The 27,686-nt window shown below is 45.1% G+C and overlaps 2 protein-coding genes across 3 annotated transcripts; one reads left to right on the top strand and one right to left on the bottom strand.

Annotated features, from left to right (window-relative positions):
- Position 1: 1 nt before the first annotated feature.
- Positions 2 to 2,094, top strand: TRIAP1 (TP53 regulated inhibitor of apoptosis 1). The gene is made up of 2 exons (XM_008707676.2): positions 2 to 182; positions 1,126 to 2,094. The coding sequence occupies exons 1-2, from the start codon at positions 36 to 38 to the stop codon at positions 1,207 to 1,209; spliced, it is 231 nt and encodes a 76-aa protein (XP_008705898.1). The 5' UTR covers positions 2 to 35; the 3' UTR covers positions 1,210 to 2,094.
- Positions 2,095 to 3,791: 1,697 nt separating this feature from the next.
- Positions 3,792 to 23,372, bottom strand: LOC103678327 (cytochrome c oxidase subunit 6A1, mitochondrial). 2 transcript variants are annotated; one of them, XM_040619845.1, is made up of 6 exons: positions 23,368 to 23,371; positions 10,742 to 10,747; positions 7,321 to 7,323; positions 5,658 to 5,788; positions 5,364 to 5,506; positions 3,792 to 4,065 (listed from the first exon to the last, which is right to left on the bottom strand). In XM_040619845.1, the coding sequence occupies exons 4-6, from the start codon at positions 5,770 to 5,772 to the stop codon at positions 3,982 to 3,984; spliced, it is 342 nt and encodes a 113-aa protein (XP_040475779.1). In that variant the 5' UTR covers positions 5,773 to 5,788; positions 7,321 to 7,323; positions 10,742 to 10,747; positions 23,368 to 23,371; the 3' UTR covers positions 3,792 to 3,981. The 2 variants fall into 2 exon arrangements, with proteins under 2 accessions (XP_040475779.1, XP_008705900.1); XM_008707678.2 differs by lacking the exon at positions 7,321 to 7,323 and having other exon boundaries at positions 23,368 to 23,372.
- Between the last annotated feature and the right edge of the window lie 4,314 nt (positions 23,373 to 27,686).

Here is a 27,686-nt window from a genome sequence, read left to right on the forward strand (position 1 = left end):
CGACATCAGAGCGCGCCGCTACTGCCGCCGCCGCCATGAATAGCGTAGGGGAGGCCTGCACCGACATGAAACGCGAGTACGACCAGTGCTTCAATCGCTGGTTTGCCGAGAAGTTCCTCAAGGGGGACGGCTCCGGAGACCCGTGCACCGACCTCTTCAAGCGCTATCAGCAGTGTGTTCAGGTGAGCCCTTAGGTGGCCAGGGCCCTTTCGTCTCTACCCCCCGGCCCCTGGTTCTCTCTGCGGTGTGCCCGGCCACACGCGTAGTATTTCGCGCAGGTTCGGATGGGGAGGGTGAAGAAAAGCCTCAGTGAGGACAGTGGCAGGAGCTCTCTCCCCACCATCACCACCAATCCGCCCCGTATCTCTCTGAATGACAAAGCTAAAAATTTTTACAGTGCTTTACATTTTACGGAGCACATGAACATCCTTTGGTTCATTTGGTGCTATTCCTAAATTCGCGAAGTGGCCATAGTTGTTCGTACTTTATACATGAAACTTCCCCAAATAGGAAGTGATTAGTTCAAGCTCACCAGAATCGTTTCCTTGATTTTTGCGGTGGTGCACTATTTCACTATTGTTGGGAGGCGAAGAGGGGTGTTAGGCTCTCAGGCCTGTTAGATATGAGGGTCTCGTTTTGTTGTTGTTGTTAAAATTCCTTCTTTGGCCTGTTATATCTTTCATTCCAGTTCAATGAATGTAAAACTGCTTCGGATTCTAAGAACCGCACTGGGCACAACACTCCCAATTAGTTAACTTAACAGAGTAATTCCAAGTTGCTATCTTTATCCATTTATAGATAGGAAAGTGAAGCTTGCTCAAGGTCAAATAGCCACTAAGTCCTGGAACTCAGATTTGAATTTTGTGTCTTTCATAACAGAGTGGAGATACTGTTTATATTCCACGTCTGAAACATTGACGATTCCCTACAACTTCTTTCCAGTCTCTCTCTGGTCTACAGTTAATGTCTCTGTAATGGTACTCAGGTTAAAAAAAAAGTACAGGTCTTCAATCATGGTTGGGTGGTCTCTTGGTCCAATTTGAATTACTTTTGTACCATCATATATACAAAGTTTGGCCCTCAGGCTTCATATAGACCTGTGTCATATGTTTTCTTCCCCATCAGAAAGCAATAAAGGAGAAGGAGATTCCCATTGAAGGACTGGAATTCATGGGCCATGGCAAAGAAAAGCCTGAAAGCTCTTCTTGACCTTGACAGCCACCTTGAAAATAGACTCTTCAATCAGGAAATTGAGGACACTGGATTTCGTCAGTTAAGGCTGTGAAAATAGCCATCGTTTTGATGAGGAGCTTAGGAGGGAGTTTTCGTTCCTCCTTGATTTTCCTCTCACTTGTAAAAGATGATGAACCATCACTCTGCTTTGAGATGATTTCTCACTTGCTCTGGCATCTTGCAGGACCTCCGTGTGCTTAAACTGAATGATTTCTTGGGCTTATGGTGGCAATACTTGGTCTGGGATCAGCTTTAAATATCCTTTGTATGTAAATACTGATAACCTTGTCAGGATGATCAGGATTGCCTGACCTCTTGAGTTTTGCTGCAAAGGACATTAGGTACATTGTACTAGGGTTATTATTCATGGAAACAATTGGTTAGGATCTCTCTCTTCTCTCAGGGAGCTAAGGCTCTGAAAAGGGATCGCAGCACAACGGTTTTAATCAATGCTTGGGAGTACGGTTTTATTTTTATTATAGTAACTTCTAAGATTGCTGGTGGACTGGGTTAGCCAAGAAGACAGCTTTAAGAGTGCCCTGCCTTAAGAAGAGGTGTCAGATTTCTGAGTAAGATGTGAAACCTTGAAGAATGTTGCAGTACACACCATTTCCGAGCTCACAGTGTAGTTTAGGAATGAAGATCTTTGGAGTAACAATGGAGGAAGATCCTAAATTGCAAAGATTTGCTGTTGCCAGCTTTGAGCCCAAGTCAATTAATTAAGCCAACTTGTATCATGAAACTGCCAAAATGCTGCATCTAGTTAAATGGGAGAAGTTTGTTTTATTTGCCTTGTGTACCCACCCTGCCCTATAATGTCTGTAATCATGAGGATGGAATAAATTGTAACACTTAGTTTCATTATTTGCCCCTGGAGAACTCAGTGCACTTTACAGAACAAGTATTACACTGTAATCCCACATACCCATACATTGGGGAAAGTTTTGTTTTATAATTTAAAGATGAAGAAAAAGTGAAAATTTATCTAAGGTAAATAGTGTGCTAAACACCATTAGAAACCTCACTGACTTCTAAAATTTATTCCCACAGTAAGCTACACATATAACTTAATATGCTTCTATACCTGCACAAAATATGTCAGGATCAGTTGAGCACCTACACACTTTAGAATGTCAGGTAGTCACCAAAATTGCATGTCTTGAGTAATTTTGGTTCAATTATATATACCCAATATAGTGTGAAACAATTTACAGCAGGTAGAAATTGTATTATCCTCTCTCCAGCCTGCCAGTGACTACTTCATATTTAACATGACCGGTCCTAAATGTCATTTCAATGCATTCTATGTTTATATTTTGACTGGTTATGGTCCATTATACAAAGATTATAAAAGATACTTTGAAATCCAGCTGAGGGAGGCCAGGCAGCAAGCCAAAGTGAAGTACATCTGTCCTGAACTCAGACTGGCCATAAGTACACTGGTTCTATGGGGACTTGCAAGCACAAGCACAGGCTGTGGTTATGTCACAAAATGGAAAAGATAGCAGGGATCCTTTTCTCCCTTACCGTATGGCTCAGGGCTTTCACACCCTGTGTTTCCGTATGGCTCACCTTTGCAGTACCAGTTTACTATATATACTATGCAATACCAAAACCTGGTAGCCTTTTGCATCTTACTACAAAACTGTCTGGTTAAGCCTCGAGAATAAAAACACTCCAAGTCAACCATGTTCTTTCATTGTAACTGCTACTGAGGGAATAATTTTTTCTGATTTTTCGTCTTTTTTTTTAAGAGAGGGAGAGAAGAGAGAGTATCTTAGGCAAGCTCCACACAGCGTGGAGCCCGACGAGGGGCTCGATGGCACAACACTGAGATCATGACCTGAGCTGCAATCAGGAGTCAGACACTTAACTAAGCCACCCAAGCGCCAAGGTCATTCTATTTTGACCTCATCCTGCCCATAAAGTGATTCCAACTATCTCAGCTACTTCGAAGATTTTAAGTTTTGAAGAGAAATTAAATGCTTTGTAAGGGTGACTCTGTTACTATTGTTTCTCCCTAATTCTTAACACTACAGGAAGGTTTTAATTCCAGAAACAAATAAAGCTAATGCTATATGCACAAATGTGTCATACTGCGTTTATTTCTCCAAAAGTTTCTGACCCTTCCAGCCTTCAGGGTGCTGAGAGATGACCCCAAGATGAGAACTTGACACTTTTGGAGACAATTACTAGACTATAGGGAATATTCTTCAGCAAACGCTGGTGGAATGGGACAAGAGAAAGCTAGGACACAGAGTAAGCACTTCCTCTGGAGAACCAAAGACACCTCTTTCAGGTGTAAAATGCAGGTATTCTACTGGCCACTCAATATCTTTGCCACCCAAAGGCTGTCAGGACCCAATCTTGATACTTCAATTAGCTCCACTTAGGGTCCCTTTGCTTTACCCACGCCAGGCATAAGAATGCAAGGACAAGCCTGATAAACACTGTTATCCAGAGGCCTGTACACAGCAGCCAAAAAACTTCATTACAGAAACAAAAATAACAATGCTGATTTTAGAGGGAAAAACAAAGAATGCAACTCTCAGATCATGGACCAATCTAAGTTATTTATTTAAGCCATCTCCCGCCATAAGCAAAGGGATGGAAGATTAGTATGCTGGTCATCATTTGATACAAGTAAGGAAGGTGAGCTTAAGGTCCCATACACTTTTCTGGTCCGTGTGCAGAGTCATGGTCCAAACCAGTGCTGTGGTCCCCACTGGGTGGTGGTCCAGGTTCTCTTTATTCATCTTCATAGCCGGTTGGAAGTGGATTCACGTGAGAGTTATGGAATAGAGTATGATTACCATCTCCCCAGGGAAAGGGCTGTGGAGTGAAGATGTCAATTAGGCAATTCCAGAAAAGAATTCAGAAATAGCACTGCCATGAACTGCTTCAGATAAAGGGTAAGTAACACACTATACACAAAAACAAAATGGCAATTAGTCCTTTAACTACTGGCGTTTTTAAATTTCAGCTTTCCCATAATTTAAGGGAGCTCTTTTAACTTCCGAGAGAGCCTATAAAGTAGGCAGTAGGAAAAGCAAGCTCAAATGCATTATTCATAAGCCTCTCCCTGGCAACCAGTCTATCAGTGCAGTGTTTATGAAAGTGTAATCCTCACATCTCCTGTATCAGAATGGCAGAGGTGGGTAAATGAGAGAAGATACTTACTTAAATGCACACTTTGGGCTCCATACCAGATCTAAAACAAACCTCTGGATTGGAAACTGCAATCTACCCTCCTCAAATTTTTACATGCTGCCTTTGAAAAACATTGCTCTAGGCACTGGTTTCCAAACCCGGATGATTTTGCCCAAGGACACTGGGCAATAGCTGGAGACATCTGGGAGAGGGCATCTAGTGGGCAGAGGTCAAGGTTGCTGTTAAAAATCCTAAGTCTCACAGGACAGCCCCTTACCCCAACAAGAATTATCCAGCCCCAAATGTCAATAGTACTGAGGTTGAAAACTATGCTATATGGCTTTTACATCTCTGTACAAGGGTGGGAGTGGGGCTCAGACTCAAAGATTCTTTCTGAATCTAAGAATCTAGCTTAAGTTTCTATAAGGCCATTTCTATCTTGCCTAAGTGATCTAACAGTTACTACAGAGCCAGCAGGGCCTCTTGTTAAGAATACTTACAAGCAATGGAAAACAGATGACCACATCTACATCAATAGCAAAGGATAAAACAGTTGAGAAAATAACTAGCAGAGGTAGGAGCAGGAGAAGCTGTTAGTCTCTTCATCATGCAGCTAGTACCTGCCAGATGCCCAGGTCCTAGAAGGGTGAACCATGAATCACCTTCCGATTTTGCCACTCTATGGGAGATTCCCAAACCTCCAAGTCTCATACAACGGACAACTGTTTCAGAACAGTATCAGAAGGCAGAGGTAGGATGGATCAGGAAAAAAAGAAAAACTGAAGGGCACCTATTGCATGACCTTGAAAAAGAAAACAGATGTGACCCCCCAAGTCTGTTACATTTCCATAGAACCAGAAAACACAAAATTTTGTAAGAATTAAATGACAAATTGTACACGATTTTAGAGAACGAAGAACTTAGACTAGGCATTTGTAATAAAAGGAGAATGGATGCTCGAAGAGCCTACAAAAGCCTACCTTGGACCTGATGCGAAGATGGGGGTAGGCGACGAACTCGGGTCTCTCGTGCTCTCCGTGATGCGACTTCAGAAAGACATTCAGCATGCTCACACCTACGCCGGGGAGCGCTACGAAGTAGGTGAGCGCCTTCCACATGCGAGCTGCAAAGGAGGCACGACCGCTCAGGCCTGGTGTGGGGACCCCGCCCGGGTCTCACCTCCCCCACCCCAAGTCCTCAAGCCAAGGTCACAGTCCTGCTCCGTCTCGCTCGAGTGGGGCTGAGGACCGCCCCGCCAAACGCAGCTCCAGTACCTGAGCCCTCCTCGCCGTGGGCGCCACTCGACATGGACCGCCCCAGCTGTGCCCCGGGCCGACCTAGCAGCCCAGAGAGCCGAGACAGAGACGCCACCGCCGCCGCCGCCGCCATTTTCGACCCGGACAGCCTCAGCGCCGGAAGCGGAAGTAGAAAATGGGCTGGGGGCGGGACCACAACCTCAAAAGAAAGCTCTATTGGGCGGATCCTTCCTACTCGTCTTAACGCAAGGAGCCTGCGTACTATCCTCCCGGTCGTCCGGATTCCTAAACTCCCCAGAGCCACCCATCTTGAAGGAGCATGCGCTCTGCACCTCCCGTGTGCACGCCCCTCTCCATACAGTCCCCACCCTGGTGAGGCTAGGCGAGGCTAACCGTGAAAGAGAGATTTGTGGAGGGCACGCTGGCTCGGTTGGAGTCCGCGGACAGCAACTGGAGGTTCTGAGCTCAGAACACCCCATATAAAATGCCATTCCTGTTCCTCCCCGTTCTGTGACGTCATTTTTCTTTGCACTTGACATAAGAATTGTCGTCATCATTATGTGTGTCTCCCCTACTAGAATATAAACTCTATGATGCCAGAGTTTCCCAGAGCACCATTCCCAGGGCCTGGAATTGTACCTGGCACGTAGCAGGTATTTAGTACAAATGAATGTGTGAGTGAGTGAATGAATGAATAGCAACGGGAACCAGAAGGAGCCCTGGAATTGGTGCCGGAAGATCTGGATTTTAATCCTGCCTCAACATCCTTAACTTCAGGCTTTTTTCCTCATGTTAGCCTTCTCTCCCTTCGGGAAACAAAAATTAGCATGTTTCGTCTCTTCAATCTCCTTCCCCGAGTTCTTTCTTTTTTTTTTCTTCTATCAATTTTAAAATTAAATTTTAATTTTAAAACAATTTTAAAATTACAAATTAAGGGAGGGGGGCGCCTGGGTGGCTCAGTCGGTTAAACGGTCTGACTACGGCTCAGGTCATGATCTCAGGGTCCTGGGATCCTGCCCCATATCAGGCTCCCTGCTCAGCAGGAGTCTGTTTCTCCCTCTGTCCCTCATGCTGCTCGTGCTCTTTCTCTCAAATAAATCTCAAAAAATAAAAATAAAAACTAGGGGCACCTGGGTGGCTCAGCCGGTTAAGGTCTGCCTGGGGCTCAGGTCATGATCCCAGCTTCCTGCAATAGAGCCCCGCATCAGGCTCCCTGTCTGCTTCTCCCTCTCCTTCTGCCTCTCCCCCTTACTCACGCTCCCGCACTCTCTGTCTCTCAAATAAATAAATAAAATCTTTTTTAAAAATTAAAATAATAATAATAATAGAGAAGAAGGCAATGTGATGACTTAGGTAGAGATTGGAGTGATGTGGCCAAAAAGACAAAGAAGCTAGAAGAGACAGGGGATGGGTTTTTCCCTAGAGGTTATTCGGGCGAAGCATGGCCCTGCTAACACCTTGATTTTGGATTTCTAGCCTCCAGAACTGTGAGAGAATAAATTTGGGTTTTTTTAAGCCAAAAAAAAAAAAAAGATTCCTAAGAGAAAATGAAAGGAAACTTTTGGATCATGGCCCCTTTGAGAATATAATGGAAGCAATGAACCCTTTCCCCCCCAAAATGCACCTGCTCCTAAGCACACAATGTTGGGGGAAGAACGTACTATAAAGTACAACCAGAGACCCCCTCAGAGTCTTTGTGCCCCAGGTTAAAAACCCCTGAGTAGGGGAACAAATAGGGACACTGCTGTGGCAAGATTGGATTCACATTTTGTTTCCATCCCTTACACCCTGTGTAACCTTGGGCACATAAGATACAATAAGGCTATGCAGTTTCATGAAGACAAAAATTTAGGATCGTGTTACTAGACCATCACAATCTGATCTCGCAGTAGATCTTTCTTTCTCTGAGTAGCCAGGGTTTTTACATATTATGGTACACCGTATGATACATCAGCATCATCAGATCCCTAGGCATCCTCAAACACAGCCCATAGTGTGCCATGGAAAGGGTCCATGTTCAAGGATCGGGATATCCTGGGTTCAATTCTTTGGTCTGCCACGAGCTGTTCCTCTTCTCTAAAATGGGAATGTAATACCCATTTATTCATCCCTTTATCCAATAAATATTTATCAGAACCCAGCTCCACTTTCGGATGTGACTCAGCCTCCATCTATAATAATGAGATTTCATTTAATAAATATTAACTAAGGTGCCTACTATGTGCCAGGCATGTGCGGTAGTACACAGCAGGCGTGGGATCTCTCTCATGTAACTTACATTCTAGTGGTGGAGAAAGGATTAAATGAAAAATGTCTGAAATATATTAAAAATTCAACAAATACTCACTTTTCTCATAGGGCTTTTGTACACTTTTCAGGGAGGTACTGTTAAGTAAAGATTCTATCATGTGCTTAGCTCGCAGCACACATACTTAGGCATGATGCTTATGATGTTTTTGCCAGGTATGCTCACCATTTCCAAAGCCTCAGGTGACTGAGTTTGGACAGCCCAGGAGACCAAAATCAACAATATAAATAATAGCTAATAGTTTGGGGCCTTTGCTTTGTGCCCATATCCATGGTAAGCACTTTACACAAATTGTCTTCCCACCCTCACTAAGTCACTACTCCATTCCTCAAGTTAAACACTTTAGAGTCATCTTTGACTCTTCTCCCTCTCTCTCTCTCCTCACTCTCCCCCTCTCTCTCTCATGTGTGCGTGCACACACACACACACACGCACACACACACACACTTTATATCCAATCCATCAAAAAATCCTGCCAGCTCTTCCTTCAGACACATCCAGAATCTGACCATTTCCTACTGCCCACTGCTACCAGTTTGATCAAAAGGGTTCTCATCCCTTACCTGGACAATTGCACCAGCCTCCTGACTGGTCTTCCTGCTACCTGGTCCCCTTACAGTCTATTCTCTACATGGCAGTCAGAAGGATCCTTTAAAATCTGTCAGATCATCTTCCTCCTTGGCTCTAAATCCTCCCATGGCTCCCATCTCACTACCAAAGTCCTTAGAGTAAGCTACCGAGTCCTACACGCCCTGTTCCTGCCCACCTCTCTCACATCATCCTTTCTCCTTGCCCCCTTGCCCATTTCACTCCAGCTACATTGGCCTTCCTGCCTTTCCTTGGACGTGCCACCCATGCTCCTACCTCAGGACTGTTGCACATGCTCATTTCTCGGCCTGGAAGAGTTTTCTCCCAGATGGCCCCATGAACTGCTTCCTTATTTCACTCAGGGGGCTGTAAGAAGTCCTCTTATCAGAAAGGCCTTCCCAGACCACCCAGAAGTGAAATAACTCCCCCCCCGACACTCTATCCTCCTTACTGTGCCTTATCTATCTTCATGGCACTTACCACCATCTGCTGTATTAAGTATTTATTGGTTTATTGTCTGCTTTCCTTCACCAAACACCGTGGGGCACGGACTATGTTTTGTTCACCGGCATGACCCCAGCACTTGGCACCTGATAGGCACTCACTGAATATAGATTAATCTCAACCAAGATCCTGTGAATCAGATACTATTCTACCCACTTTTAATATAGGGAAACTGAGACTCTGGGAGGTGTAGGAAATTGCCCAAAGTCAGAAATCTTTAGGGGCGCCTGGGTGGCTCAGTCATTAAGTGTCTGCCTTCAGCTCAGGTCATGATCCCAGGGTCCTGGGATCGAGCCCCATATCGGGCTCCCTGCTCCACTGGGAGCCTGCTTCTCCCTCTCCCACTCCCCCTGCTTGTGTTCCCTCTCTCACTGTGTCTCTCTCTGTCAAATAAATAAAATCTAAAAAAAAAAAAAAAAACAACTTGCGACAAGTGCTTTAGACCCAGGCAGTTTGGGACTCAAGCCAGTTCTTTTTTTTTTTTTTTTAAGATTTTATTTATTTATCAGAGAGAGAGAGTACAAGCAGGGGGAGCGACAAGAAGAAGGAGAAGCAGGCTCCCCACTGAGCATTGAGCCCAACGCAGGACTTGATCCCAGGACCCTGGGATCATGATCTGAGCTGAAGGCAGACGCCTAACCGACTGTGCCATCCGGGCGTCCCTCAAGCCCGTTCTTTTAACCTCAAAGCCATACAGGCTTTGCTTTAGGTAGAATGATATCAAGCCCAAGAGGTCACCCTGTCAAGTTCATGTTGATCCGAGGCTCTGAAAAGAAAAAGAACAGCTATGTGATTTCTGACATCAGTGGGTTTGGAAAGAAAAATATTTCAAGTTGTGGTGTCCTTGAGAATGGACAGAACCATCAACTGTGTCCTCAGGGTACTGAACTGGCAGTTCCCAGCTTGTGCTGCCTCTCACAGTGACCCCCAGGGCACCAGGCCTCTCTGTGCAGGCAGCCTCCCCAAGGCCATGGCCAGCCGGGCCTGGATTTGACGTCATCCTCTCTGGCAGCTGGAGATGTTTATGCTCATGCTGAAGCTACTAAGGTCTCTGCTGCTCTATTTCCTTGAAACAGGGAGCTGGCAGGTGGGCATCTCAATACCAGGGGCAGCTGATGAGGGAGGCATTGTTGTAAGACTGGGGGAGGCTGCCTAGCCAAGGACAGGGCTTGCTTAGGGGAAAGCTTATCTGGGGGTATCCTGCCTGCTATTCCTAATGTGGCTTTTCCCAATAAGAGCACCTCCAGTTCCTGGACCAATAAATATTTGTCTGCTAAGAGACTAATCCTAGGAGAAGGCACTGAAGGCTTTTTCCAAAGCACACTGCAGGGGAAGCCAGGGTGCTATGACCGCCACCTCCATCTTCTGAATAACTTGTCTGAGCTGTTCGGCATCATTAGTTCCTTTAATTAGGATCTCAACTGTGTCCCTGGACTGGGGTGACAGAGGTGACCCTCGTGGAACACCCAGTCTAGAGGGAGAGACTTACAAGTAAACAATTATTACAACCAGTGTGATGGGTTCTACAATGGGAAGCAGTACAGCACGGACCTTGGTGTCAAGTTCAAGTCCCAGGTCTGCTACTTACCTATGTAATCAAGGGGAAGTCAAGTTACCTCTTAGATTCTCCACCTGTGAATTAGAGTCATTACAAGGACTTAATAGAATAGTAGCTATTAGCTAACATTTATTAAGCACTTACCATGTACTTGGCCCTTCACAGGTATAACAGTCCTATGAAATAGGTGCTATTCTTATCCCCATTTTATAGAAGAGAAAACTGAGGTACAAAGGGAGGTTAAATCGTTTGCCTAAGTTTCACAGCCCTTTAAGTGATTGAGCCAGGGTTCGAATCCAGAAAGTCTGGTCCTAAAGCTTGCACATTTAATTACTGTGTGATATTGCTACAATAACTCAAGTAACCTTAGCACAAAGTGAATGCTCAAAAATTGTTAACTAGTATTATTATTGCCATGATTAGGAGAAGGAGTATAGGGTCATGGAAGCAGAACAGAAGGGCCTGGATTATAGAGGGGCAATCCGGGAAGTCTTTCTGTAGGAGGTGACATCTAATCATGGCTCTTTCCCCAATAAATATGAATGAGTCAGGGACAAATTTGGATCGGAAGGAAGATAGGAAGAGTTTTCCAGGCAGATAGCACCACAGAGAAAAGATAAGGGTACTGTATCTGGGATTCCAAACAGTGCCTTAAGGCTGGAGGTGTGAAGGCAGAGAGGCAGCAAGAACTTAAAGGGTCCTGCAGTTTGTCCTGAATTGAGATTTTATCTGAAGGGTACTGAGAAGGCTTGGTTTTAAGCTAGGAGAGAGATGATCAGCTTTGCAATTTACAAAGATGCCTGGCTGTAATGCACCTGGAGGTTGGCATAGGGGACTGGCTGTGAAAGGCTGTTTCTTTGTGGCATTTAGGGCAGGCAGAGTAGTGTAGCTTGCAGGTTAGAGCACCGGATTCAGACCCTGAGCCTCCTCAGTTGACTCTCTTGGCCCTAGTCCCCTCTACTTAGGGACCTACGGCAAGGCACTTATTTCTCTGAGCCTTCTTTCTTCATTTATAAATGGGGCCAGCAACTGCCAATCTTCCAGAGCTGTTGTGAACTTAAATGTGATAGTGTAGGTAGAGAACCTGGAATGTGGGGTGTGCACAGTGAAGGGTAACTATTATTTATTTCTATGGTTCCCCCAACCTTCTGTGTAGTTTTTGGAGGGAGGACGGCAGGTGACATCCATCTCTTTATTACCATAGAATTTGGTGCTCAATTATTTTCACTTACTGGTCCCTGTTTGTGCTCATACACACATCTGCACCTGAGACTTTGCTGAGGCTGGCCCCTCAGGGGCTAGAAAGGCTAGAAGTGCCTTTCCCACCCTGTTATCCATCTATGCCTACACACACCGTACCCAGTCCTTTTTCCTACAGGCAGCCTTTCCTGATTGCATCACGGCTCCTTGCTCTGGTCCCCCAGTGAAGTTCAAGCTCACTGCACCGTGTATGAAGACCATTCTACGTCCTTGTTTCCACTCTGAGCTCCAGGAGAGCCTTTCCCCCCCTTTTCCCCTGATTCTCCTGAATTCCATACAGTTTGGCACAGAGCAGGCATAGCAAAATGGTTAAGAACTCATATTCTCGGGGCACCTGGGTGGCTCAGTCAGTTAAGCATCTGTCTTTGGCTCAGGTCATGATCCTGGGGTCCTGGGATCCAGTACTGCATCGGGCTTCCTGCTCAGCAGGGAGTCTGCTTCTCCAGCTCCCTCTGCCCCTCCCCCATGCGCTCTCTCTCTCTCTCTCAAATAATAAAATCTTAAAAAAAAAAAAAAAAAAACCAACTCATGTTCTCAGGGCACCTGGCTGGCTCAGGCAGAGGGGCGTGCAACTCTCAATCTCAGGGTCATGAGTTTGAGACCCATGTTGGGTATAGAGATTACTTTTTAAAAAATACAACAACACTTACGTTCTCAGACAGAGCTGAATTAAAAGCCTGTCTCTGCTATTTTTACTGGACAAATCACTCCCCCCCTTTTTTTATTCATGTAATTTCTAGGTCCAACATGGGGCTTGAACTCACAACCTCAAGATCAAGAGTTGCATGCTCCACCGACTGAGCCAGCCCGGTGCCTCTCACTTTCCTTTTCTGTGTCTCAGTTTCTTCATCTCAGAATGAAGAAGATGTTAGTACCTACCTACTACGGTTTGGGGGAGGACTGAATGTGATGATGTGTGTGAAAAATCTCAGCCCCTTGCTCAACAAATAGCAATTTGCATTAAATTATTATTTAATTCCTTCCTTCCACTGTTAAGTTAAAAGCAAAGCTGGTGTATGTTATGTAAAATATATCTCAATAAAGCTGTTAAACACCACAAAACAGGCTACAAAATGTTATGAAATGTGTGTTTCCACTTTTTGTAAAATGCACAAAGAAATACTGAAGGGACTATACTCACACGTTAACAGAAGTAATGTGTGAGTACTAATTTTCTTTTAAAATTTACTGCGATGAATATATATCACTTGTGTTATAAGAACAAAGGCTTTCAGGGGCGCCTGGGTGGTGCAGTCAGTTAAGAGCACGACTCTTGGTTTATGCTCAGGTCGTGATCTCATAATCATGAGATCGAGCCCCCACATCGACTCCAAGCTCACCACGGAGTCGGCTTGAGATTGTCTCTCCCTCTCCATCTGCCCCTCTAGCTCGTGCTCTTTCTCTAAAATAAATAAATCTTAAAAACTGAAACAAAAACAAAAAACAAGGCTTTCAGCAAAAAGCAGATTATGAAATTGCTACCTGCACTTCTGTTGCTGGTAGTCTTCCCATCGGACTGTAAACCCCATGAGGACAGGGACCCCTTCGCCTGACGCAGAAAAGGCGCTGAACAGATATTGACCCAAGGTCGACTGGACTGGGGCTTCTCTGGCACCCGCGCCTGCAGTACCGCTCTCTCCCTGTGGGTGGCAGGCTCCGCATGTGCGGGCACCGCCCACGAGTCTTGACTGAGAAGAGGAGTGCCTGCTACCTTCAACGTGGCTGTCCGCTCTCAGGATCCTTGAAGGAGGGAGGGAGGTGGAACCTGCGAGAGGGATAGAGGGAGCCCGGCCTGCGCCTCAGGGCTCCTCCTTAAGGTCTTGCTTCTGAAATTTTTCCTGCATCTTCCCTGGATTGGAACAAAAAGAGAAAACTTCACTTTCTAGAGAATGTCCGCACCTCCCCCAACTCATTGCTTAGTGCGAGGCAGACAGGAGAGACTGAAAAGCCCCCTGGGTTGGGGTTGAGGGTGTGGGGGGCTGGAGAGAGAGAGAAAGAGAGATCATCCTGAAAATCTTCATCTTCCTAACTCATAACTGACAAGGCTTTGCACTTGGCCTTGACCCACTGTCCCCACCCAGTAGCTCTTTGATCTTAGGAGGGAGGTGTGTTAGCATCCCCATTTGCAAAGGAGGGCCACTGCGACTTAGAGAGGTAGTCCTCACTTAGACCTCAGCTGTGTTTGATTCCAAATCCCTTCCCTTGACCGTCCCTGTGTGTCAAGCTGAGTTTACTCTTGGAGGGGGGGTGTGCCCATCCTACTTAACCATTAAATTATTAATAGTAATAACATCTATTTAGCCTATCCTTACTGCAGTGCTGGCACTTGACATATATCATCTCATTTAATTCTTCCAACAACCCATGAAGTAAGAAGTACTATTATCCCATTTTACAGATGAGGAAACTGGGCCTTGGAGAAACAAAAATTGACACAGCTAGAGACAAGCTTGACTGAGGCAAGATCAAATGCACAGCTGTCTGACTCCAGTCTTTCATTCAACCAGTACATGCTTTTTTTTTTTTTTTTTAAAGTAGGCTCTACGTCCAACGTGGGGCTGGAACTCATGACTCCGAGAGCAAGAGTCGCAGGCTCCACTGACTGAGCCAGCCAGGCACCCCCACTACATGCTTTTTTCTTAATAATTATTTAAGTATTGGAGTATCAAATAGGTAATACATCTACATGGTTCAAATTACCAAAAAATAAAAAAATAAAAATGAAGAAGGAAAAGTCACCTCCCATCCCTGTCCTCCAACATAGTTTTATTGCAAAGAAGGTGACCATACTGGAGATTGCTAATGAATCTTCTAGAGATATTCTGTGCATAGATGAGCACCTATTTATACTGCCTCTTACACATTCACCACCGATTTTCTAAAACACGGAAAGGACCAAGTCCTCTTCTAAAACTGATGTGAGTTCTCTTCACTGACTCCTTGGACGGCCGGGTAGGGCCTCCCAGGGGCATCTCCACCCACTTTAAGTCTCAACCACATAGGTCTTCTCTAAGCCCTATATCATGTGTCATCGTCCCAGCCTCCTCGTCTCCAGCTTCTCTCCAACTGCTCCATCTATTGTGATCTCTTTGCCCTTTGAGGCTCCCCACCCAGAATCCATTCCCCTCCCTCTTTGCCCCCAGAGGCTCTGCCAGCATCTCTCTTCTTGCACATTTCATTATCCCGTATGTGATGGATGGTTGTCTCCCTGCCTAGCTCTCCCACTAGATTATTAATTTCAGGAATCTCTTGGCAGTGGTTAGGTGGCCTGAGAACAGCGCCACCATCCATGTAGTCCCCACACTAACAAACAGTCTGTCTCATTGTCTCCTTCCCCTTCATCCCTACATCCAGTCAACCACCAACTGGATTTTACCTTAGAAATGTCTCTCTTGGAGTGCCTGGGTGGTTCAGTCTTTAAGCATCTGCCTTCGGCTCAGGTCATGATCTCAGGGTACTGGGATGGAGTCCCTCCGTCGGGTTCCTTGCTCAGCAGGGAGCCTGCTGCTCCCTCTGCCTGCTGCTCCCCTAGTCATGCTTGCTCTCTCTCTCTATCAAATAAATAAATAAATAAATAAAACCTTAAAAAAAATGTCTCTCTTGGGGCGCCTGGGTGGCTCAGTCGGTTAAGCATCTGACTCTTGATCTCAGCTCAGTTCTCAATCTCAGGGTCGTGAGTTCATGCACAGCATGGAGCCGACGTAAAAAAAAAGAAAAGAAGGAACTGTCTATCTCATCTTCTCCATCCCTCCTTCCGTTATGGCCACTGTTCTCTCTTGCCTGGACTACTGCTATAGTCTCCTTACAGCTCACTGCCTCCAGTCTATTCTCCATTTAGCAGCCAGGGTGACCCTTCTAAAGCACAATTCTGACTATGCCACCATTCCACTTTGCAACCCTTCAATGGCTTCCTGTTCCCTTAGGAAAAAACCCTCATTCTGACCTCCCCCATCCTGAAGGATACAATCACTCCCTCTCTCCACTATTTTCACTCAAGACACATCCTCTGAGCTAGCCTTCTTTCCGTTTCTATCTGTTTCTATTTTTATTTCCGACCTCAGGGGCTTTGCTCATGCTGTTCCCTCTGCCAGGAGTGCTCTTTCCACTCCTCATCTCCCTAATGTCTAAGGAGCCTGGGAGCTCCATGAGAGCATGCTCCTGTATCCCAACACCAAACACAGGGCTTAGTCAGTGTTTTTTTAAACAAGGTGATTCTGTTTCTTTATTTTTAAAAAGATTTTATTTGTTTGAGAGAGAGAGAACGAGCAGGGGGAGGGGCAGAGGGAGAAACAGACTCCCCGCTGAGTAGGGAGCCCCATGTGGGCTCAATCCCAGCACCCTGAGATCATGACCTAAGCCAAAATCAAGAGTCAGACGTTCAACCGACCGAGCCACCCAAGCGCCCCAAAATTCTGCTTCTTTAAATTCTGACACAGCTTTCAGACTCTACCAAGCAATATAACGTCCTATCTTCTGTTTTCATCTGACAGCGTCATGCACCTACCGCTACAGCCTAAACTCCACCCAGGTAGTCACCACATCCCTATGTCTGCAGTTCCCATGACGGGCAGCACAGTAACAAATACTAATTGTTCTAAAAAAATTTTTTTTACATTGAAGATTTTTATTATTATTATTTTGCTCTTGTTGTTCTAATGAGAAAAGAAAATATGTCTGTTGTAAAAACTTCAGACGGAAATAAATTAGAAGGTGAAAGTCCCCTGTGGACCCACCCTATAGAGCTATTGTTTGATTTAAATGGCACCTATAACCTTGTTTCTATTTGTAGACTTTGCAGGGGAGGAAGTGAAGGGAGCCTGGCCAGCCCATGGTCAGTTCCTCTCCTTAATTCCTGGGCCCCATCCGCTCCCCGGTTATGCACATAGCATTGTTCTTGACATTATACATTATTCGTGTGGAAGGTGGCAGACATTGGCACAAATGACTCTGTTGGAGAGGAGGTCTAGTTACACCTCACCTTTGATGAAGGCCACTCTCACACCTCGATCAGACTCCAGGTCTCCATTCAAGTTTGAGAACATCGAATGAACTTGAACCCTGCTGCAAAGCGGTACAATTAAAACACTTGATGAAATTCCTGGTCAAACTGAACCCAGATTCATATCTTGCCTTCATCCCTTCCTGTGCCGCACTCCAGCTGTTGGCCTTTCTGTTCCTTGAACAAGCCAACCTCATTCCCACCTCAGGGCCTTTGCTTGGGCCCTCTGCTTGGAACCCTCTTCCCCCGCTTGGCACATGGTGTACCTCCCCTTAAATATCAGCCTTCCAGGAGAGGCCTTGCCTGGTCACATTCTCCAAAGGAATCCCTCTGTCTTTATCACAAGTATCATTTTTTAAAAATAATTTTAAGGTTTATTTATTAAATAATCTCTACACGCAGGGCACCTGGGTGGCTCAGTCGGTTAAGGGTCTGCCTTCGGCTCAGGTCATGATCCCAGGGCCCTGGAATCAAGCCCTGCATTGGGCTCCCTGCTCCCCGAGGGTCCTGCTTCTCCCTCTCCCTCTGCAGCTCCCCACCCCCCCCGCCAGCTTGTGCTTGCATTTGCTCTCTCTCTCTCAAATAAATAATTACATACATACATAAAATCTTTAAAAAATAATCTCTACACCCAACATGGGGCTCAAACTCACAATCCCGAGGTCAAGAACCACAAGCTTTTCTGACTGGGCCAGCCAGGTGCTACGCGAGTATCATTTTATTTTTTAAGATTTATTTGGGGCACGGAGGGGCAGAGGGAGAGGGAGAGAGAGTCTCTAGCAGACTCCGTGCTGAGAGCGGAGCCTGACACAGGGCTGCATCTCACTACCCTGAGGTCATGACTTGAGCCGAAACCAAGAGTTGGAGGCTCAGCCAACTGCACCACCCAGGGGTCCCAAGTATCATTTTCTTAAATAGCACAAATTGTAACCTGTTCTTTGTTTCGTTTTGTTTTTTAGTTTGGTTTGTTCTCCATCTCTTGCATTAGAGTGTCAGTTCTATGAAGGCATTTAATTTGTCTTTTGTTGCTGTATCCCCAATACTCTGCACTGTTCCTGGCGTCTGAATGCGAACACCCAACATTTTCTGTGGTCCTACTGTGTGCTAAGCACTCTTCGTAGAAAAATTCAGTCTGTTCTTTAAAAACAAAGCAAAACAACGCACCCCCCCTAAAAAAAAAAACCCCACACACAAAAAAACAAAAACAAAAGGAAAAATGAACAAACCTCTTTGGAGACTGTAGGTATTATTAGCCTCCTTTGCCAGAGGAGGAAATTGAAGCATTGGAAAGTCAAGTAACATGTGTCCAAGGACAGGTAACTAGAAAGTGGCAAGGGTGAATTTGAACCCAGGCTAGCCAGGGCCAGAATCCTACTACCCACCTCAATGTGAGTTATCAATGGGAACCATGAGGGTCATTCCAACTGGGAAGAGATTCTGCAATTGCTCTGTCACGGAGTGGCTCTAAGGAGCAGGTGTTCTCCGGGGCCCTTTACAAAGGAATTCTCCTCCACTCATTCAAATGTCACCATTTGCTGTTGGGTGCTAAGGACTCTAGATAGAAGGCCTTAGTTCAAACAAACAAAGGCTTAGCATTGACAATGGAGGTGAAAACAGCATTGAGATTAGAGGATGATCGGCTTCCTCCCACCACTAGGCTGATAAGGGAGGCCTCTAACGTCCTGGGACACCGTACCTCCCCGCCAGCCCAGATTCTACTCCACGCCCATTTTCTTCACCCAAGATGGGATGAAGCAGATGTTTCTACTGAGAAAGCACTGGAAAGCAGTCACTTCCTCTGCAAAGTCTTCCTGATACCTCTGGCTAAGCCAGGCATCTCTTCCATGTTCCCCCAGGCCCCTGGCCTCAGCATTCTGCTAGGCTGTACCTTCCTCTCCTGGTTCCTCTGACTGTGAGCTCCCTAAGGGCAGACACCAGGTTCTTCATTGCTGTCTCTCTCCCCTTCCTCTTGTGTTGTTCACTCCTGCTGACTCCTCAGATTTCATCTTAAAGGTCACCTCCTCCAAGAAGCCTTCCCTGGCAACCCCTACGATCTGTATAGAAAACTTCTCTGTGCAGTGATTGCTTGTTTTGTTTGCTCAGCTAGGTCACCCCGCCCTCCACCCAGGGGTTCCCACACCTCAGCGTCTATGACTCGCCTGGGGGAGCTTGTAAGATGCAGATTCCCAGGCTCCAAACTCAGAAAGTGACTCCAGAGACTGGAGTGGGGGCTGAGAATCTGCATTGTAACCACTCGCACAGAGATTCTGGGATGAGGGACGTCAGAGGAATGATGCAATAAATAGTTGCATGCTTGAGGGCAGGGACCATCATCTTCGTGAACCCCCATTAACCAGTCCGAGCCTGGCCCGTAAGAGGTGTTCATACATGATTGTTGAATGAACGCTTGAATGAATGAATGGCTGCCAGCCTTGTAATACCTTCTGCAGATACAGCAACTTGAGTTTGGCCTCAAAACAGCTGCATGGAGGTCATAGGTTTATACTCTGCTGGAGTGGGGGTGGGAGAGTGTTGAGGCTGTGGTGTCCACAATGCTAAACTGGAAACTAAGGATGCTACTTCCTGACCTGCAACATGAGAAACTTCTCTGGTCTCTCTAAGCCTCGATGTCTTCATCTGCAGAACAGAGATGGTAATAATGATAATGCCTGCATCATAGGGCTTTGGAGAGATGAAATGAGGTAAAGTTCTTAGCACAGTGCCTGGCCCAGAGTTGGTGTCCCAAAACTTCTGGATCCTATTATTATGGTCGTTGTTATCATTACAACTATTTTAAAAAATATTTTATTTATTGGGATGCCTGGGTGGCTCAGTCAGTTAAGCATCTGCCTTCAGCTCAGGTCATGATCCCGGGGGTCCTGGGATCAAGTCCCACATCGGGCTCCTTGCTCAGCAGGAAGCCTGCTTCTCCCTCTGCCTGCCACTCCCCCTGCTTGTGTTTGCTCTCTCTCTCTCTCTGATGAATAAATAAATAAAATCTTTAAAAAATATTTTATTTTTTTATTTGAGAGAGAGAGAAAATGAATGGGGGGGCACAGGGGGAGGGCAAGGGACAAGCAGACTCCCGTGCTGAGCGTAGAGCCCTATGCAGGGCTGGATCTCACGACCTGAGCTAGAAGGGACCTCAGATCCTCAAATTCAAGAACTTCCTACTCAAGTTTCCATAGATTCCTCCCCCACCCCCATCTCAGGGAATCTATAGTGGTGGTTCAGGAGGGTGTCCTACGAACATCCAGAAATAGAGGACAAAATTGTGTATGTCTGTTCATTTTCCTAAGGAAGAGAACCCTAGCTTTCAAGTTAAAGATGGAGTGACTGAGACCAGAGAGAGAAGGGGCCTTGCTCCAAGTTTCTTCATTCCTTTGTTTGTTCATTCGTTCATTCATTTCTCATTTTTTCAACCAAGCATTGAATAGTTACCGAGGGCCTACAACATGCCAGGATCCAGAGGTGAACAGGACACAGTCTCTATTCCTTAACCCCTACCTCACACCCGAAGGCCTTTGGCCTCAACTGATAAAAGCTCAGTGCTTGTATTCTGATTCCTTTGTGAACACAATGCCCTGGGGTAAGTTAGGCGCTTCGATTAAGTCTAAGTTCTTGCCCTACTTGAATGCCCTACTTTACTCGAAGCCTTTATTTCCCTTCTCTGAATCTCATTTTCCCAGCCTGTAGAAAGGAGGTAATAACACCTGCCACCCAGAGTAGTTGTGAGAGGTAAATAGACTTGAAAGTGTTTTATAAACTGTAATGTGCTGTGTCAATGTTAGATATTACTGACTGGAGAGAGATGAAATAGGAATTAATAAATAATTAGGAACTGCACAACCCCCTCCCTCTTTTTTTTTTTTAAATAAAATATTCTGTAGTAGGAGCTCTTAGGCAATCTGATCAGATGAGTAGTTGGTATGTGTATTGAAAAGTCCACCGAAACAGGAAATGATAAAAATAATACTTACAACCCTTACATATTCTATTTTAATGTCAAAACCTATTGCTATATATTCATTCGCCAATCTTTTGATGTAGGGCCAAAGCCTTGTCTTTGAGCCTGATCTGAGCCAGCCGGCTGGAGTTTTCCCACATCCTTCTTACAGGAACCACTCCCCTGAGCTTCTTAAAAGTTGATGTAGATCTGAAGACCCTGGTTGTCCAGATTTTTAGAATTCCACCTCCATCCCCATCTGAGAGTCTCTCGTTGTCTGGACCACACCTAACCCAGTGAACTCCCCCCACAATCAGTGGCTTATGACAAAAGTTTATTTTTTGCTCATCCTGAATGACCATAGTGGGTCAAGCTGGGGCTTTGCTGCTTTCTTTTCTTTTTTTCCTCTTCTTTCTTTCTTATTGATTTTGGTTTTGAGAGGTTTTAGATTCACAGCAATTATTAGCAAAAGATGCAGAGATGTCTCATACACTCCCTGCCCCAGCCCATGCATAGCCTCTCCCACTATCAACACCCCCCACCTCCCCAGAGAAGTACATTTGTTAGAATTGATGAGCCCACATTGACACATCATCATCACCCAAAGTCCGGAGTTTACATTAGGCTTCATTCTTAGGGTAGTGCATTCTTTGGGTTTGGTCAATGGCACAATGACACGTACCAACTAACTTTTAAAGAATTTTTTCCAGAGCATTCAACTGGGTTTATAGAAACATCCGTTTTCTTTTCCAGCTTCCATGTTATCAATTTGTCACATATGATGACATGATTTAATAACAAGAGTAACTGATTGAAGAACCAACCCAGCTGACTCTTGAGAGGCACACAGTCACGTCGTGAAGTCATCAGGGGGGTTAGTGGCTGGTCACACTAGCAATGGTCCTCCGGCTGCTGAAGGCATGGCATCCATCCGGTTTTGCAGTAGGGCAAGGGGAGTGTTGGTTAATCTGGTGAGCCGGCTTCAGTGAGTTCTTAATCCAGGGATTTAGTGAATCCAGAAAGCTTTTACTGCACCACCTCGTATAACAAAAAGTCATTCTCTGAGTAATTGGCAAGAGCAAAGCAGATCCTGTCCTTCCTTCTTATATCTTTTAGGTTTTTTTGCACCTTTAAGATGGGTGAAAGGGTTATTTTTTTAAGTTAATTAAGAATATACAGTCACATATGCCAAGTGCTAGGTGAATATACTAGACTTCAAATTCTTTGAATTGAGCCCATTGTAATAGGGTAGGCTGGACGTGACATAACATGCCTGAGTGGGATAATGACAGTGGAGAAATCCTGGTATTAGGCAGTGGTTCTCAAAGTGCGCTCCAGGACCGGCAGCAGCAATATCACCTGGGAACTTGTTCGAAATGCAAATTCTCGAGCTCCACCCCAGACCCGCTGCATCAGAAATTTAGGGGTGGGGCCCAGCAGTCTGTGTTTGAACAAGCCATCCAGTGGATTTTGGTGCTCCCTCAAATGAACAGATGTTTCCCATCCCAGGTTTATCACTTAGAGGCTGTGTGATCTCAGACAAGTCACTGCACCTCTCCGAGCCTGTTTCCTCTCTGGAAAATAAGAATGATAACAAACCTACCTTACAAGGAGCTTGAGAAGATTAAGTGAGATAATACATGTAAAATGCGTAGTACAGTGCCTGACCCACGGCAGGGACCCAATAAATGTTAGGAAAAGTTGATATTATTATTAGAGACTCGTAAGTGGCAGCTCTAATTAAGGCTAACAACATTTGAGAGAAACGGGAAAGGATGTGGGATGTTTTTGAATATTTCTGAGCAGCTCCACGATAGCAAGCGCTTTGACCTCATTATGTCCCTTTGCCTTTCTGATAAACGTGTTGAAGTCGATATAATTATACTCTCCCTATGACTGAGATGTGGAGACTGAGGCTTGGTGAGGCTGAACACAGCTAAGAGCTGGAAGCTGACCACATCCAAGTGCCCCGTGTGTCCCACACCCTCTGCCCCAAACAGATGCAGGCAGATTGGCGGCTCCCAGGGCCAGCACCCCCCTCCCCCCAACAACCTGCCCTCCAGAGTCCAGCTGTTCTTCTCCCAACCCCCCTGCCCCCTGCAGGAGAAGACTTGAATTTCCTGCAGGAGTCACGGCAGGATTGCTTTCCGGGTGCTCTAGAAGTCAGGACTTTCAACTAATCTCTGCCGCTCCGGGATTTCCTGGTTCAATACCGTGGCCCATTTCTGCTGCTTCCGACGCGCCCCCAGCTTCAGCCAACACCAGCATGATTCAGTTTTGGACCTCAGACCAGAACTAATAAATGCATCAAATCATTAGTTCATCAGATAGTCCACCTGTAGTGTGCCAGGCACTGAGAGTACAGAGATGAGCAAAACGGACATGGTCCCTGCTGCAGAGAACATGCGTATTCAAGTGAAGGACACACGGAAGCAGACAAATACTCTACAGTAGGGTCAGCTTAGAAATGGGAAAACAACCTGGCTCTGTGAGAGCCCAGAACAGGCACTTGATCCAGTTCAGGAGTGGGAGGGAAATCCCGGAAGGCTTCCTGGAGGAGGTGACCTCTGCGTTGCGGGAGAGGTGTTCGCCTTAGTGTTTCATCAATTTCTCATTTTGCAGATGGAGAAACGAGTCCAGAGAGAATTATTTGGCTCATTCATTCACTAAAGCAAGCAAATATTTCCCCAGTATCTACATTTCCCCAGTATCAGGCCCTGAGTCTGAAGATACAGAGGTGAATGAGGAAACGACCCTGCTAGAGGCCCCAAACACCTGGGGTACCTCACCCACTCAAAGACCGTTAAGCGTCTTTGGGGGGTTTTGTACCAGGTTTGTTTGTTTGTTTTGTTTTGTTTATTCTACCATTTAAAAGTCAGGTCATCGCAGTATGCTTCACATAGAGTAAAACTCTCCCTTTTCAGGTGTAGAGTCCTGTTGAGTTTTGGCAAATACGTACGGTGCTGGGACCACTCTCATGATGAAGAAAAAGAACATCGTTCGCAGCTCACCCGACGTCCTGGGTCCAAGTTTAAGTCCTGATTCCCTGCGGAACCCGGGGCAGGTCCTCCCTTCCCTGAACCTCAGTTTCACCATCTGTAAAATAGGGACCATCCAGTCTCCCTCACAGGGATGGTGTGAAGATGCCGGGCACACAGTAAGCACTCAATAAACCCCAGTGGTTACTGGGATGACCCTCTCCTTCTTCTCCGTTCTAGCTCTTTCAAGCTCTCCCTCACCCTCCGGGTCTCTCTGTCTCTGTCTCTAAAACACACGCGCGCTCACACACACACACACACACACACACACACACACACACACAAAGACATTTTTGAAGCCTCTTGTTTCTCAGAGAGGTTTTATTTATAGGCCGCGCCTCATTGTGAATGTGAAAAGGAGAAAGCCCAGGCCCTCCGTAGACCTTTCATGTGTAAATCAGCCCGGGCCGGGAGCACCGGGGTCACCGGGAGGAGGATTTCACTCTTAATTACTCCTGGAATCCGGGCCAAGGCAGGGGCGCAGGTGCCTCCGGGGAGCGGGGCCCCGAGTGGGTTTCTTTGCGCCAAGACGTTTGGACGTGGAAAGAGGGCAAACAGCTTTGGCGGAGTGGGAGGTAGGGAGCCATGGTCTGCGAAAGGGCCAGGGGAGGCCTTGCGTTAAAAAAGAAAAAAATTTTTTCCAAAGGTCTTTGATTCATTCTTTCTTTTCCCGTGTAAAAATAACATGCTCCAAAAAAAAAAAAAAAAAAAAGCCTGGAAGTATTCTCATCGGGCCCTGAATGTTGTTTCCCTCAGGCAACGAATTTGGAGATGAGAAGGACATTATTAACATTTTTTATAACACATGTCTTTATTTTTGACTTGTTACACCCACTGTTGTGTTGTCTTTCGTAATTAAAAAAAAAAGATACTTTTCATAATATCCGTGATACGGTTTTCTGATGAGAAAAGAAATTCATAATCAGTATAAAACACTGAGAAAATGAAGTATAAAAACCACCCCTGATCCCACCCAAAGAAAGTCACTTTTAATATTTAAGTGTAAGGCCTTTGATGGTTTATTTCTACTCCAGGCTTTTCGGTGTTATTTTTGTGTGTTTGTTTTGCACACTTACACTGCCCATTTTGGGCACAACTTAACACATTGAGGGTTTTTCCCATTTGTCTTTTCAGGTGTCTTATATATATTTATGTTAATGGCAATATCTTGAAATTCAAAAATACACAAACCCCTGGGCTCCAACAATCCCACATCTATACTATTCTACTGATATACTCACAGGGTGGGAAAAGGTAAATAGTATAGGCAAATATGTTTATAAAAGCATAAGTAGCAACAGCATCGATGTTCACCATCAACCTTGATGGTCCTCAGCAGGGGATTAATTAAATAATCATGTGACATTAGAGTAGAATGTTTTGTAGTCATTATAAGAGAATATCATACATGTAAAGATACCCCCCAAATTTATACTGCATTGAATAGCAAAGCCAGTTTCAGAACAATTTATATATCAGAATAATTTATATTTATAATATATATATTCAGAATAATAAATATATATGATCTATATATAAATGGATGATCCGACCTAAGTGTATATGCACAGAAAATTGAAAATTTCTGGAAGAACACACATGAAACTGTTAACAGTCACTTTTGGGGAAGGAGAATAAGAGGTAAAGAGGGGTCAAGAACTTTTACTTTTCACCTTACACTTCTGTGTACTGATTGAATTTTTCTCTTAATGTAAGCATACATTTGTAATTTTAAAAAAACTAATAAAAATGTAGCCTAGCTATATATAATTCTAATATATGTTTATTAAGGAAAATACGATTTTCACTGAATAAACACAAAGTTTATTAAAGAAACACAGCATTGATTAAAGAAAATACAATCCCCCATACCATCCAAAGACAAGCACTGTTAACATTTTGGTTTATTTCCTTCTAGTTTTATTTCTAAATATATTTTGTTAACTTTAAAAAATATACTAATGGGAAATATACACAAACGATGCATTTGTACAAAAGTTAGGAAATAAATACCACTCAAACCCTGCTATTCAGAAATAACCACTGTTTACATTTTCGTGTATAAACTATGAATGCTTCCCTGCAGCGTTTTCTTTGGGGAGCTGATTTTGTTTTTGCTTTTTTTTACACCGTTCCTTCTATATATCTAAATTTGTGTTTTCCTTTTATTCATTTGTGTATTTTTATATCCTTTCCATGTTAATATAAATGATTCACAAATATAATTTTAAGAGTTACAAAGTATCCCAGCCGTAAACAAAAAGTCCTTCACTCAAACATTCCCCTTTTAATGATCCCTAAGTTGTTTCCAAGTTTTTGTGATTATAAACAACTCAGATGAACGCTTTATACTTACATCTTCTACTTACATCTTCTCCTCAAGGTCAAATAATGTCCTCATATCTCAGCAGTGGAGTTACTAGGCTAAAGGGTATGCCTATTTTTCAGGCTCTCTCTCTCTTTTTTTTTTTTAAGATTTTATTTTTAAGTAATCCTTACACCCAGTGTGGGGCTTGAACTCACAACCCCAAGATAGAGAGTTGCGTGCTCTGCCTACTGAGCCAGTCAAGCACTCCTGTTTTTCAGGCTCTTAACAAACATTGTCCAATTGTTTCTTGAGTGTATGACAGACAGAGACATTCTAGAGGGGGAGAAAAGATGGGAAGGGGAGGGTTCAGCTGGGCAAGATTGGGTGGGAACACCTGGAATTTGTATTTCTCTGCCTGTCTGCTGTGGCTTTCCCCTTTCCTAACACTGCAGCCACTACCCCCAATGGCTGAGCCTTTACTTCGTGCTTCACACTTTACATGCATTATCTCATTTGCTTCTCACAAGAACCCTAAAATGTGGGTGGTCTCATCATCCCCACTTTACAGATGAAGAAACTGAGGCTTAAAGCGGAACTGTTCTTCCCAAGGTCACATAGCCGGTAAGCGGCGTGGCTGAGCAATTGGATTCCTTTTGCATGAGTTTATAGACGGATCAAACTCTCATTTTATAGATAGACAAACTGAAGCAAAAAAGGGGATGTGAGCTGCCCAGAGAAGTAGCCTAGCTCAGATTGCTGGACATTTTCCCACTATGCTCCATTGTCTGCTCACAGGGCGCTAATCCAGGGAGTCGGGACTGAAGGCGCTCCAAAATTCTTTGTCTTAGAAAATCTTCTTGTGGGGCTTCTGGGTTCCAACAAAACTCAGAGTCTCTCAGAACCACAGTTCCAGCTGTATATCTCCCCCCCGCCCCCCCCCCCAGAGCTGGGTGCTGCCTGTCCATCATTTTAAAAAAGGAGGGGGGGAAGGAAAAGGAAAAAAAAAAAGGAAATAGCAGTTAATCACCCACATGCCCAGGCAGGGAGGAAGTCGGGCAGCCCCAATGCATGTTCAGCCATGGCCATTCCATGGTTAGGAGTATGAAGTATTAAGGTGAACAGAAAAGAGATGAGTGAAGAGGAGAAGGAAACCGCCCAAAGAAGGAGTGCATTTGAGAGAAGATCACAAAAGAGACAGTGGAGAAGGAGATGATGTCTAGAAGACGTGAGCTGGAATCAGCTGATCCCCTCAGGTAAGCAAGGACTCCGTACCCTAGTCTGAGTTCCCACTTCAGAGAATTGTAGGGAGTCTGGCCTAAAAGTTCCAGCCACTGCATTTTACAGATGAGGCCTCTGCGGCACACAGAGCCAGAGCGAGAGAGAGAGAGAGAGAGAGAGAGAGAGAGAGACTCTCCCCAGGCCACAGAGCCAGCAAGCCTGGGATTCCGCCATTGCCTCTGACATTGCCTTCTGTCATATTGTCCCATCATCTCTTGGCCGGAGGTCAGAGCCCCAGGAGGTGAAGATTCAGATCCATC

This window comes from Ursus maritimus, unplaced genomic scaffold (assembly GCF_017311325.1).
Source record: "Ursus maritimus isolate PB19 unplaced genomic scaffold, ASM1731132v1 scaffold_33, whole genome shotgun sequence".
NCBI lineage: Eukaryota > Metazoa > Chordata > Mammalia > Carnivora > Ursidae > Ursus > Ursus maritimus.

What these genes read in the sequence shown, in the direction of transcription:
- TRIAP1 (XM_008707676.2), top strand. Translation starts at nt 36, where the DNA reads ATGAATAGCGTAGGGGAGGCCTGCACCGACATGAAACGCGAGTACGAC. An exon ending in GCTATCAGCAGTGTGTTCAG is followed by an intron (nt 183 to 1,125) that starts GTGAGCCCTTAG and finishes CTTCCCCATCAG; the next exon opens with AAAGCAATAAAGGAGAAGGA.
- LOC103678327 (XM_008707678.2), bottom strand. Translation starts at nt 5,772, where the DNA reads ATGGCGGCGGCGGCGGCGGTGGCGTCTCTGTCTCGGCTCTCTGGGCTG. An exon ending in CCACGGCGAGGAGGGCTCAG is followed by an intron (nt 5,507 to 5,657) that starts GTACTGGAGCTG and finishes CCTCCTTTGCAG; the next exon opens with CTCGCATGTGGAAGGCGCTC. An exon ending in ATCTTCGCATCAGGTCCAAG is followed by an intron (nt 4,066 to 5,363) that starts GTAGGCTTTTGT and finishes TTCACTCCACAG; the next exon opens with CCCTTTCCCTGGGGAGATGG.